At 40.5% G+C, this 14,670-nt stretch overlaps 1 protein-coding gene across 1 annotated transcript; it reads right to left on the reverse strand.

Moving 5' to 3' along the window:
• Positions 1-11,226: 11,226 nt before the first annotated feature.
• On the reverse strand, positions 11,227-14,315 carry LOC123722734. The gene is made up of 2 exons (XM_045685279.1): positions 14,074-14,315; positions 11,227-12,743 (listed from the first exon to the last, which is right to left on the reverse strand). Exons 1-2 carry the CDS (start codon positions 14,204-14,206, stop codon positions 11,872-11,874), a joined length of 1,005 nt encoding a protein of 334 aa, XP_045541235.1. The 5' UTR covers positions 14,207-14,315; the 3' UTR covers positions 11,227-11,871.
• Positions 14,316-14,670: the final 355 nt, after the last annotated feature.

Below are 14,670 nucleotides of genomic sequence, written 5' to 3' on the forward strand. Positions count from 1 at the left end.
CCCAGAGTACGTCCAGTTTGAGATATTGCATACGTATTTATTTGTTCGACAATATCTGTCAAAATGTCTGGGGAAAAAAACTTGTAGAAATACTCCAGGGGAGTCAGGACTGTGTCGCTCCCGACAGGTTCCGATTCCTCTTCTATAGAAGCCGCATGTCGAAACACAGCTTTTTTCCAATTATAACTAAGAGTAAACTTTTGCATTCGTCTAGGTCGTTTAGCAACATGAACAGTGGGACGTTGTGATCTTGTTTTTCTGGAAATACGTGATGTGGAGGAGGCATTCGTCGACATGCTAGGTGTTACAAAACCAGGGGGTGCATTAGGTGCAATTAGTGTCGCAGTTGCAGGAATAGCAGGGGTTGCAGGCGTTGCGGGAAATGAGGGAATATCTATCAGTACTGGTACTTGACTACAATTCGGTTCTAGAGATGGGCTTGAATAAACATTTTGGAAAATTGGTGTAAGGCGAACATTTTCGCTGGTGGGATCTTCATCGTCTAAAAGATTAAGTCTTTCTAAAGAGCTATCAATTGAGTTTGCAGAGGAGCTGGATATGAAAAGCGGTGTGTGCACACGTATTCCGTCTTCAATATCAGAATGTTCACTATCATCAGAGGGTGCATTTTGAGCAGGGACAAGCGCTAAAATTCTACCACCACGAGTTTCAAGCTTTTGCTGCAGACAAAGAAAAAAATGCTAATATACAAACTAAGCAAAGCAAAACCCTAAAATTGGCAATATATGCCCTGACATACAAATTAAATAGGGGTATTTTTTTACAAACTTGGCAATGTATGTCACAGCATACATCATGTTAATATCCAAAATAACACCAATGTAAGAAGTTAGAACTGCAAACTTATTAGACAAATTATATAATCATGATATCAAGCATAGGATTCAGTCGTGACTCTTTTCCCAAACTGGGTAATAATCAATAAAATTATATAAATACCTTGGAGAGAACAGCTGACGGCCGCCGGTACGCCATTTTCGTCAACTAATGTCAAAACTAGTGATACCAGATGCCTGTTTTCTATTTTCTACTAAAAGTTTAAGTTGTAAGGTGATAAAAATATAATTTTACGTTATTTATGTATTTTCTAATACAAAACATTTTTAAAGTTGATGTATGTTGGCGCATACATTATCAAATTAAGGGTTAAGCATGTCATTCATTATATCTGCGTCAGACGTGGTGGCAGAATATGGTCCGTTAACTTCGATAATGTGTCCATCACAAGAAACCAAGTGGAACGGTTTTAGTAGGTTTCTGTATTTGTGATGGCTGTAAGACTTGCGTTGGAAAAAATAATTTCCACTTTTTTGCAGTGACGTCTGACATCTGGCAGGTAACTGACAGTTGTCAATCAATTTGTTGTTATGGCGCTTATAGCTGATTAAAAACTTAAAAATTTATTCAAACGATCTGAACAGTCCCCAAATTGCTTAGTGACTTGGTTAAAAAGTTGTGTTCATTCAGCATCTACTGGCCTAAACTACGCCTACTCGCCCGAGGCATTTCCCATCTGCCCAACCATTTATGTCTTTAGCACGACAACTTCCGCACTCCGTACGTCAAAATCATGCATACTTGGCTCAAGAGAAGAAATATAGTAATTTTGACACCTTACTTTAGATAGCGCCTGTAAAGCTCCAACAATCCTGTCTGTCAAGTTTTCTTGTTGACTAGCACTACTACCCTCACCAGCCGACGCTATTCCGGCGGTCTCAGGTACATACGGAGATTGTCTTTAGAGGTGTATCTAGTTCGTAGTTCAGCCAACTACGAATACCCTCTACGATTTGGAGGGTGTTATTGGCGCTATCGCGGGCCTCTTTTAATTTAATGGCAAACGACTCCTGCAGCTCTGATATCTGACGATCGTGGGCTCTTTCGCATCGTAGAAGTTCCCTTGCGGCTCTGACCTTTTCTTGTTCCAGGGCGACTCTGTGTCTAGCTCTTGAGTCTGAGAAAAAAAAATCTGAAAAGCTTAGTTTTCCTGAAAACTCATGTATGCTACAACATACACCGCCAACTACTCAAGAACACAAATCGTAAATGTGTTGTTTGCCAATTACTGCAAGTACTGACTATGTATGTAAAAAAAACAACTGTTATATTTATTATTTATTTTTAATACATAGAAATTACGTAGGCACATGGTAATCTAGTTGACAATTACGGGAATTTTTGCCAGTTACGAAACAAAGGCGGACTTGGCACTTCATACATTGTACGACTGTAAGTTTTGAACACAATCGGCATCTTCCTTGTGTGGTCATTGTCATAAAATGACCAACGTTGTCAAATCGTGACGTTTCAACTGGACTGGCTTGTGGTACTCTTTTTTTGGTGCCTTTGTTACTACCCTCAGAACGCTGGTGTTTTTTTAGACCTTCGTACAATTCGATTCTAAAGTCCTTCAAAGCAGTTGACTTTGTCTTGGAATCTCTTCTGTGAAGGAGCCATGCGTTATTGATACAGATGTCAAGAAGTTGGGCAAATATTCCGATATACCATCTCCTTGTGTTGAAAGGTGTTCTATATAAGGAGATAAGCATATCGGCCAAGTCAACCCCTCCCATATGCTTGTTGTATTCCTTTACAATTTGCGGACATTCAACGTCAACCTTCGTTTTGGAGTCCTTGCAGTATCTTTTTATTGTAGCTACTGGTTCAACGCCGACATAGGAACTTATCAAGGTCACTGCTTTGTTGTCATTCCACTGTACTGCGACCAAGCGGTTTTTGTCGCAGGAGACTTGAGCATGACTACCCCGATGTTTCTTTTTCATTTGTTTCTCTGAGGTCAAAATTGCTTCCGCACTCTCAACCTATTATTCCTGATGGTTCCTAGTCCAAAGATCCCATAATCTTCTCTCAGTATGTAGAACAATTCTGGGCAGCTAAAAAAGTTATCACAAAAAATAAAGGCTGGTTTAGATTTAATACTATTGCACAAAGCAATCACGACTTGCGCTCCAAATCCGATTGATGCTTCCTTTTCTGTAAATGAATGGAATCGGAATGTGTCCTCTCCTCCATATAATACGAAATCATAAAGCATCCCTGAAACTCCAGCGCGGACGTAAATTTTGAAACCCCATTTATTAGGTTTGTCCTTCATATATTGACGCCGCTTCCCTGCTTTTGTCCCTTTGTATGGGATCATCATCTCATCGATGCTGAATCTCCTTTCATTTTCTTGAGCTAAACAATTGTCTCTTATTTTTTGCACTAACGGCCTAACTTTATAGTATCTGTCAGAATCTTGTACGTTGTTGTCAACAAAATGTAAAAAACGACGTATTTGTTGATAACGTTTTAGTGGCATCAAATCAGCCACAGGTTTTTATCTATATCGCAAACTCCAATAATCAGTATAAGACGGCATGCTTACAACACCCATAATGATATGAATCGCTAAAAAATCCCGTAATTCATCTTCAGTCAAACCCAGAGTACGTCCAGTTTGAGATATTGCATACGTATTTGTTTGTTCGACAATATCTGTCAAAATGTCTGGGGAAAAAACTTAGAAATACTCCAGGGGAGTCAGGACTGTGTCGCTCCCGACAGGTTCCGATTCATCTTCTATAGAAGCCGCATGTCGAAACACAGCTTTTTTCCAATTATAACTAAGAGTAAACTTTTGCATTCGTCTAGGTCGTTTAGTAACATGAACAGTGGGACGTTGTGATCTTGTTTTTCTGGAAATACGTGATGTGGAGGAGGCATTCGTCGACATGCTAGGTGTTACAAAACCAGGGGGTGCATTAGGTGCAATTAGTGTCGCAGTTGCAGAAGTAGCAGGGGTTGCAGGCGGTTCGGGAAATGAGGGTATATCACTCAGTACTGGTACTTGACTACAATTCGGTTCTAGAGATGGGCTTGAATAAACATTTTGGAAATTTGGTGTAAGGCGAACTTTTTCGCTGGGGGGATCTTTATCGTCTAAAAGATTAAGTCTTTCTAAACAGCTATCAATTGAGTTTGCAGAGGAGCTGGATATGAAAAGCGGTGTGTGCACACGTATTCCGTCTTCAATATCAGAATGTTCACTATCATCAGAGGGTGTATTTTGAGCAGGGACAAGCGCTAAAATTCTACCACCACGAGTTTCAAGCTTTTGCTGCAGATAAAGAAAAAAATGCTAATATACAAAGAAAGCAAAGCAAAACCCTAAAATTGGCAATATATGCCCTGACATACAAATAAAATAGGGGTATTTTTTTACAAACTTGGCAATGTCACGGCATACATCATGTTAATATCCAAAATAACACCAATGTAAGAAGTTAGAACTGCAAACTTATTAGACAAATTATATAATCATGATATCAAGCATAGGATTCAGTCGTGAAACTTTTCCCAAACTGGGTAATAATCAATAAAATTATATAAATACCTTGGAGAGAACAGCTGACGGCCGCCGGTACGCCATTTTCGTCAACTAATGTCAAAACTAGTGATACCAGATGCCTGTTTTCTATTTTCTACTAAAAGTTTAAGTTGTAAGGTGATAAAAATATAATTTTACGTTATTTATGTATTTTCTAATACAAAACATTTTTAAAGTTGATGTATGTTGGCGCATACATTATCAAATTAAGGGTTAAGCATGTCATTCATTATATCTGCGTCAGACGTGGTGGCAGAATATGGTCCGTTAACTTCGATAATGTGTCCATCACAAGAAACCAAGTGGAACGGTTTTAGTAGGTTTCTGTATTTGTGATGGCTGTAAGACTTGCGTTGGAAAAAATAATTTCCACTTTTTTGCAGTGACGTCTGACATCTGGCAGGTAACTGACAGTTGTCAATCAATTTGTTGTTATGGCGCTTATAGCTGATTAAAAACTTAAAAATTTATTCAAACGATCTGAACAGTCCCCAAATTGCTTAGTGACTTGGTTAAAAAGTTGTGTTCATTCAGCATCTACTGGCCTAAACTACGCCTACTCGCCCGAGGCATTTCCCATCTGCCCAACCATTTATGTCTTTAGCACGACAACTTCCGCACTCCGTACGTCAAAATCATGCATACTTGGCTCAAGAGAAGAAATATAGTAATTTTGACACCTTACTTTAGATAGCGCCTGTAAAGCTCCAACAATCCTGTCTGTCAAGTTTTCTTGTTGACTAGCACTACTACCCTCACCAGCCGACGCTATTCCGGCGGTCTCAGGTACATACGGAGATTGTCTTTAGAGGTGTATCTAGTTCGTAGTTCAGCCAACTACGAATACCCTCTACGATTTGGAGGGTGTTATTGGCGCTATCGCGGGCCTCTTTTAATTTAATGGCAAACGACTCCTGCAGCTCTGATATCTGACGATCGTGGGCTCTTTCGCATCGTAGAAGTTCCCTTGCGGCTCTGACCTTTTCTTGTTCCAGGGCGACTCTGTGTCTAGCTCTTGAGTCTGAGAGAAAAAGAACTATTTCATATACTGATTGAAGGCACTCTTGGGTCTCAGATTTATATTCTTTCTTCATGTTTCCAGCAGTTTCTAGGGCCGATTTACCGGCCTGAAGAAGCTCGTTGGCTCGCTGCGTAGCTAGATCCATCCTCACCCCCGTTCGTTTGCCCGATGGTGGAAGAAAGCTGTCTCTGCCACTGTTTATGCTGTCTATGTCTGACCATTCGTCGTCCGTCCTTGGGTCGGAGGGAGGGGAACCCCAGTCAAGGGGCTCTGGGGTTAGGGTTGCTTGTAGTATTTGTAGCGGTGATGGGGCCTTTTTTGCCCTACCCTTAGTAGTGCCTCGGAGGGACGATGTTTTAGTGGCTGGTCCCTTTTGAGACATTTTTTATTTTTTATTTATTTATTATGCTGTACACTCTCTTCGCGTCTACAGCAACGTTCGTGTTAACTGGCGACTATGACTCACGGACGCACGCGCGCAGCGAGCAATAAATGCGTGCGTGAATTTCACTCGTTGGTTGTACCGACACAAATTATATTTTCAGAAGTGTTCGTTGCTTTCTTAGCTATTAATGCGTTGATTTGCAAGGTGCAGCTGCCAAATTCAATTCACTATACGTTCAGATCGTATTTCCCTTTCTAATGGCTTCGAATGGCTTTTGAAGAAAGCACCGAAACTGAAGCGCCTACGCGGATTCTACGAAGTCGCGTAAAGTCCAAGGCCAAGCGCTCAATAGAACCGTCGTCCTTGGACTGCTCTGCACTGCACAGTTCTCGGCCCAAGATTCTATGTGCTGTCTCTCGCTTAATATGGCCTTTTTTCCGCAATTTCTGCCTTCAGCTATTGAAATAAAATTCTCGAAATGTCTACCACCAACATAAATACACGCCCTACATCGTTTTAAAAATGAGCGGGAGATATGACGAGCAAATCTTCTATTATTAATTGATTCCGCGGCCTCTGTGATCCTTGCCCTCAAGTCAGCCAAGTCCCTGATGGGTTTTCTATAAACTTTTTCTTTTATAGCACCCTAGTAAAAGAAGTCCAACGGGTTTAAAGGACACCCTGTATACTAGCTTCACTTAAGATGTGGGTGATCCATTGACAAAGGACTGTCAATGTTATCCCGCGAACAGAATACTAATTCTTATGATGCGTGTAGCCTTATCGTTCCTATTACTTCCTTATCTCTTCCTGTTGTTTGTTATAAACCTGTGGACGTAACGCTCGATACTCTATATTTTCCATTTTAACAAAAATACTCACATGGACTCAAGCGACTGTCAATTAAAAACTGCGCGTCCAAAATGGCTGAAATTTTATGGTGTTATGGCGAACAGACTCGACCTCCAAAGCATGCGCCAATGCTTCCTTTAGCGAGGTTTGGTGTCGAACCCTCACTGCAGCTCTGACCTCCAGGTCTTTGATTCCGTCGACAAATGCTTGAACAATATTCGTATCTGCCATCTTGGTTTCGGCTCCTGGATTTGCCTTCCTGACGAGTTTTTCAATTTCCAACGCCCATTGTTGTAGTCCTCCTGAGCGTTGGATTTTGTCACGCAGTTGGGCACGGAACACGTGCTCTCCAGGTGTCGCTCCCCGTACCTGGATTGCATCCATCAGGACTTGGAACCCATTTCCTGTATGTGACAGTGCTTCCAGGACAGACAAAGCTTGCCCTCTGAGTGCAACAGTGAGAGCAGTCACGCATTGTTCTTCCGTCCATCCGTTGGCAGTAGCAACAATCTGGAATTTCTGACGATAAGCGTGGTTTCAAGGGGCACTACGTTCTTCTGTAGTTCAGTGAAACCGGTTTTCACATTTTCAACATCCAATCCTAACTCGTTCTTTCACTACGTCGACATCTTTTCGAAGCTTAATCACCGTGTCACTAACATCATTTATAGCCCAAACCGCTTTTTCTTGGAGGTCTTTTTGTGCGATGCTGCGTTCTAGCTGTTCCGCATCTAAGTTGAAGACGCCCAGGCGCTGCTGCGCTGCTTCGCGGGCTGCGGCAACCACCTTGTGGGTCCCTTGCTGCTGAAACTTGTCGCTGGCGCGCTGTTTTGCGCCGCGTCCGCGTTGCTTCTTGGGTTTTCCTTCATTAGCTGTTGAGGGTGGGGCGAGCGTTTGCTCGGATACATTTTGTGTTGTTGAAGACATGGTCACAATAGTCCGTCCTATTGCCTTAATCCTTCATTGCTGGAATTTCAGCCCTTTGCAGCTCCATTAATTCAATTAAACTTCCTAATTAAAGAGCCACTTGAAGAGCTGTAGAAGCTACGGTGCCGCTGGTGAGCGTGGCAGGCGGATGGCTGAGTGGGCGGGGCTTGTTCCCCAGTGGGTGTGGACTCCGCAGCTCGTTGTGCCCTTGTCCTGACGCTTGAAGTCCTCTCTCGGAGTCAATGGCATCTCCAAATCCCACTTCTGATACCAGTTGTCACGTGTTATGGTTCGAAGGATTTGGATAGAAAGACCTGCTGACTCTTTTGAATAGTTTAATAACAACAAGCACTAGGTCCGACACAAAGCACTAGGTCCAAACACTAAGCACTAACGATGTCCTAGGTCGTAGCCAAGTCGTATGTTTCATTTGTATCACTAATTTTCACTTCGAAGTCTCCTAGAAGGTGGTTCAAACTGAACTGAAGTGGTTCGCCTCCCTGCGGCTATTTACTCGTACTTATTTAAAGTTTCAAAAGAGCTTATTGCTCGGATTGTACCTGAGGCTTGTAAGGTGTTGATAAGCGTGTTGAATGATAATATTAAGATAAGAAAATAATAAATACTATACCGTTTTATTGCATTACATATCATGCCAAGTTATTATTTCGCCATCATTCTGTCTAAACGTAATCTGAAACAAACGTAACTGAATAATCATAATCGCGGATCTGAAAATTTGAAGCCGGTCCTTGACTCTGTGAATTTGACGAATCTGAATACAGTGAAGGCATTGGAGTTGTAACATATTTTCCAGTACCTTAAATAGCATAGGTATTCAAACACTGACGGACCGAAAGGTCCTTTTTAAATAGACAAAACTGATTTTTAAGAGATGTTTATTTCGATGGTTCGCTTAAGATTGACTCAATTCTAACTTAGCTCTACCATGTTCTACGTGGGACGATCAAAAATTAGTAATGATAATGAATATAATAAAACAACGATTATAGTTTAAATTTAATTTAGTCTAACGTTTCTCTAAACCTAAAATACCCTTTAAAAAACAACCTTTATCATGTTGGCTATCGAAAATGTCTCTACAGCAGCCATCATCTCGCTTCCCTCAATTTTCTTTCCCCTGAGGTGTTCCTTGAGCTAAGGAAACAAATAAAAGTCGCTGGGGGCTGAATCTGGAAAATAGGGTGTTTGACCAGTCCAAAGCCTGCTTCTCGAATGGCAGCCATCGCAAGTTCGGCTTTGTGTGCAGGAGCGTTGTCCTGATGAAACAGGACTTTGGCTCGGAGTTTGCCCCATCTTTTTTCCTTTATGGCTTCTCGCAGTCATGTTATTTGATCAGCGTAGTAGGAGCCCGTTATAGTAGCTCCCTTTTCCAGGTAATCAACCATTATGATTAGGGAATGCTGAGGGCAGCATCAGCAGAAAACGGACGCCATAACCTTGCCCGCCGAGCTCGAGACTTTGAACTTCTTCGACGTCGGTGAGGATGGCTATTTCCAAGTCATCGATTGTTGTTTGGTCTCAGGATCAAAATGAAGATTCCATGTTTCGTCCATGGTCACAAATCGAGACAAAAAATTTCTTGGTCAGCCTGGAACTTAGCGAGATTGGCTCTTGAAATGTCAACTCGATTTTTCTTTTGTACGTCCGTTAACATTCTCGGTACCCAACGCGCGGAGACCTTCTTAATATTCATTTTCCTGGTCAAAATGCTTTGGATGCTGCCAAACCATAAGCTGGAGGGGTTGCTGGCAAATGTCGTGCATGGCTCATGTACCATATAATGCACATAATATGGGAGCAGCATCCTATTGTTCGCTTTACTTTTTCTCTTCTCATCCATTGTTCGTTCCTATTGTTCGTTCACTTTACTCTTTATCATCCATAAATCACTGCCCTGTAATTCCGCCAAGTCTTCATTTGATAACTCATTGCTGAGCTCAATTGCGAATGCTCCATTTTCAAGGACGTGCTCACCGTAATAGCTTTTGGCCTGTTTTAGTTGATAAACGCCCAGAGCGAATATTAATAATTCGTTCTCATCCATTCTTGGAATATCTACAAACTCTGGCATATCTGCAGTCATTAAAGTAAACTGAGCACGTCTGCGATTGTAGTTATGGCGTATTACAAGATCTGCCATTTTATTTGGCATATTAATTCTTTGGTGGATAATCTCTAAAATCGCAGCAGCATTTGGATTCTTTTCAATCAAAATATGACAACGATTTATGATCGCCGCTGCTATCTTGAAATAGTCGAACATACTGGGAAGAGCTCTGTTATTATATACATTTCGCAAACAGGCGAAAATCTCTTTTGAACCTGCCGTTGAACACTTCAACCACCCAACGTCAGATTGTTATCAGTCTGGACTTATTGACCTGATCCGTGGTTAGCTGTGTCTCATTTGGATACTTTGTTTCGAGGCATATGTTATACGTATCCGCAAGATTCCAGATTTCTTGCTGAGTCTCGAAAACCACGGTCCAGAATAAAAACATCGCCACTCCTATAAAACCAGTGGAAGGCACTGTCATCATTATTAAGCATGTCATTCATTATATCTGCGTCAGACGTGGTGGCAGAATATGGTCCGTTAACTTCGATAATGTGTCCATCACAAGAAACCAAGTATTTGTGATGGCTGTAAGACTTGCGTTGGAAAAAATAATTTCCACTTTTTTGCAGTGACGTCTGACATCTGGCAGGTAACTGACAGTTAGAATAGAATAGAATAAGCGTTTATTGCCACACAAAAGAAACTTATGAACTAGTATTATAACAAAAAGATTAAAAAACGTGGCAAAAGGTAGCCAGCTCAGCTGATACAGGGACGACATCGGCCCTCCCTGAGCTGGTTTTCAGCAGGCTCCTTTGCTCTCACAACATATGCACTTAGGTGGTAGGGTAACTAAACTAAATAACAAAAAAAAAAAGAGAATTATAGTACAATTTTTTAAATTTTAAACATTGTTTGTGCGAAGTTAATAATAATTTTAACTTTCAATAACAATAACATTATATGGAGAGTAAAAAATTAATAAATAAATAAACAACAAAAAAGGTTAAGGTGTTTAAAGGATATAAATATAAATACATAACAAATTGTTTCTCTATAAGTTAAATGGAATAATATGATTGAAAGTGACACGTGATCTTATCTATTTACGTCATTGATTGGTTTGTGACTCCAGTAGAATTTTTTTGTACTTCTTTGCAAAACCTGAATGCGATATTATTTTATTTAGTGGTGGAGGAAGATCGTTCCAAACCTTCGAGGTTGAAAACTTAAAACCACCTCTAAAACCAGTAGTACTGTGCTTTGGAACTATCATTTTTTTTGTGTAGTGCACTTAGAATGGACTGACGTGTCTTTTCTCCATTCTAGCTTCTCGTAGAGGTATTTCGGGCGATTGCAGATGACCACTTTATGGGTAATATTAGCCAGATGCAACTATCGGCGTCCGGACATTTTTAATATATTGTACTTGTTATAGTATGGAGTAATGTGTTCCCGCCTTGGTATGTTAAAACAAAAGCGCATACAAGCATTTTGCACACGTTGTCTGGCCCGCTGCGTCTTAATCAACAATCTGGGTCCGTAAGGCTGCCTGTCCATTGACGCGGAGAGAGGCAGCGGAGCTGAGCTAGCGAGTATTGCGGAGCGGAGTTACGGACTGTGTCTGTCCATTGACGCGGAGCTAGGCAGCGGTGCGGAGCCAGCGAGTATTGCGGAGCGGAGTAACGGACTGTGCGGAGCTAGGCCGAGTTCACGCAACGAGTCATTTGAGCGGAGGGCGGCGGGCGGTCAGTTCAGTCATACGCGAAATATTACGGAAAACAGACATGTTGTCGACGCAAAAGTTGAAATGTTACTACCTCACATTGCTCGAAGAAGAAATGTTAGACTCGGAAGAAACCGAATTACTTACAACATACTATATTAATAATTCTATAAGAAAACATAGATTTTGGTTAAGAAATCATATCAAGTATCGTTCAGTGCACGGTGAATATTATACTTTTTTCCGAACTGCTGATGAAGAAACTTTCGAAAATTCTTATAGAGTTTCTCGATCTACTTTTCATAAGCTGCACTCTCTGGTTCAACCATATATTCAGAAACAGGACTCAAATTTCCGAAATTCCATCAGTAGCTGTGAAAGGTTAGCAGTGTGTTTAAAGTAAGTACTCATTTTAAAATCAAAGTAACTTTTATTAATTTTCTAAGTTAACACCATGAAAAATAATTCAAAAATTGAAATTAATATTGTTATCCACATATTGATCTGCAGTTTCCTCCGAACCTGTTAGCTCTACTACAGGCGTTCCAGTTCTTCCAGTGTTCTGAGTTTCTGGAACATCTGAAGCGGTAGCAGTAGATATATTGATGTCATTTTGTGGAAATGTTGATGAGTGTTCAGTAGTAGCCTCAGTTTCTTCAACATGCGAAGAATTTGCAGTATTATTACTGATATTTATATTGCCTGATGTTGGTGTTGAGCTTGTAGAGTAACCATAATTATTCGGAGAATACCAGGACTGTTGCAAATTAGTTTCTTCTGCTGTCATTACAGCATTAAAACAATTTTTTTTTATTTGAAGTTGTAAATAATATGGCAACTTTTTTGTTGACGCAGCCAAATTTAAAAAAAAAGAGTCTATTTCATCATACTTGTCCCTGGCTCCCATCATATTTTTAACTTCCGTACGTTCTTGTCTTAAAAGATCGCGGTTTTCTTGATTTTTTCTTAATATATCTAGGATCTCATCGTTCTTCCTTTTTTTCGATGTGGAAGGAATCGGACCAGATGCTGTCGAATCATCGGAAACATTGACAGAGGTAAGATTATTTGATGTTGATGGCAAGATACCGCTTGATTCTTGAGAATTATCATCAAAATTTGGCTGATTTGAATTCTCATTTGCCGAGTCTTCTAAGGATTCAAAATTTGATGCTCGATCTCTGTTACACATGTACGGTAGAAGAAATGACATGGCGTTTTGATATTTCCACTCCTTGCGTTGTCTTCTAGCCTGTCCACTCCTTGTTGCATTTTGACGTTTTAATGCATCTCGATGGTTATCTCTAAGTTGTTTCCATCGGTATTTGGCGGTTGTAACTGAAACAAGTAACAAACACATCACTGTAGTATTATATACACATAATTAAAAAGTGAAAACTGTTATTATTTTTTATTTAGGTACTTGTTTAGTTTTGAGTAATTGTTAAAAGTTTTTTTTTATTATTTTACAGATATTTAGCAACCGGCCAGTCATTTACAGGGATAGCAGAGAATTTCAGGATTGGATTAAAAAGTGTGTCAAGAATTATAGAAGAAGTTTGCGATGTTCTTTGGAACTATTGCAACCTTATGTTATGCCAGAACCAACAGAAAACGACTGAAAAAAAATTGCAAAGGATTTTGATGACCTATGGCAATTCAAAAATAGCTTAGGTGCTCTTGATGGCAAGCATGTATATATCAAGTCTCCTTCTAAATCAGGGTCATCATTTTTCAATTATAAAAAGAGGTTTTCTGTGGTTTTGATGTGTTTAGCTGATGCCAGAAGAAAAATCATAATGGTTGATGTAGGATCTATGGGAAGGTTTTCAGATGCAGGAATTTTTGACGACAGCATTTTCGGAAAACGCCTAAAAGAGAGGAGCTTAAATTTACCTCAGCCCGTACCACTTTATCAGGACGGAGAGCCATTGCCATTTGTATTTATAGGAGACGAAGCTTTTCCATTAATGGAAAATTTTATGAGGCCTTACCCCCGTGATGGACTGAATTCAGAAAAAAGAGTATTTAATTACCGCTTGTCACGGGCACGTCGCATTGTTGAAGCAACTTTTGGGGTACTGGCACGAAAGTGGTACGTGTATCATAAAGATTTCGAATGCAAAATCGAAACAGTTGATAAAATAATAAAAGCAACATGTGTGTTGCACAATTATTTAATTGATCGACAACCTGATTACCTAAACAGTAACGAAAATAACAAGGAGCAGATATTAATCTCAATGGATAACAGAATTGAAACACACTATAGAAACAAAGGTTATCAAGTTCGAGAAATGTATTGTTCTTACTTCAATAATCAGGGGAAAGTTCCATGGCAAGATACTCGCATTTCGTCACGAATTTCAATCAACAATTATAAAAAAAACTAAAGTTCTATTAAGTAAAGTGAAATACAGCTAATATTATGAAAGTATCGATATGTTGCAAATCAGGATTGCGTGTGGGCTTTGTTTGTGTTGACGATGTATCTGTGTGTGCGTTAAGGCAGCAACGCATAGCGCATACCGTAAGAAAAAAATCTTGAAATACTTAACAACAATACTCATACACGTACAAGACTTCAACACAAATAATGTTCACGCGCGCTCACGAATTGCAAGAAGTGTAAGCTATGATATTTATTTTAATAAAAATATATAATTACCGTCTTTTATGTTTACTTCATTAATGATGAGATTCCATGCCGCATCCTTTGTTTCGTTACATTTATAAAATTCTGAACTCGTGTCCCACAGGCAAGGAAACTTTTTTACGCTTTCGATGAGTCTTTCATCCATTTTTCAAAATTCTTCGTTACAACAAAGCGCACGTACGTACTGGACAAACTTCAGCGGCATACTATCCCAATATCCCATACCCCCGCCCCCGAGACCGGGCCGTTTCCCCGCCGCGCCGCGCCGGCTCACTCGGCTGCCCCGCTCCGCCGCCCCGCTCCGCCGCCTCGCACCGCTACCTCGCACCGCTACCACGCACCGCTTCCGAAAATGTATGAATTTTTAAACTAGCTCGCAAATCCCTTTCCACTAAAGCGGAGCGGAGATTTCATGCAATCCTATTGGTTAATATTTCTTCGTTTCTCCGCTCCGCTGCCCCTCTCCGCGTCAATGGACAGGCAGCCTAAACTGCGTCGCAATAGTTGAACCGAGACAGCATCAATGAATCCTCCAGCCTAAGCCTGACGCTCTCTGTGAGAAAGCACCTCACGCGGTACAGGACTTTTAGCCGATAGAACGCATTTCTA

Source organism: Papilio machaon, chromosome 29 (genome assembly GCF_912999745.1).
Source record: "Papilio machaon chromosome 29, ilPapMach1.1, whole genome shotgun sequence".
Taxonomy (NCBI): Eukaryota; Metazoa; Arthropoda; class Insecta; order Lepidoptera; family Papilionidae; genus Papilio; species Papilio machaon.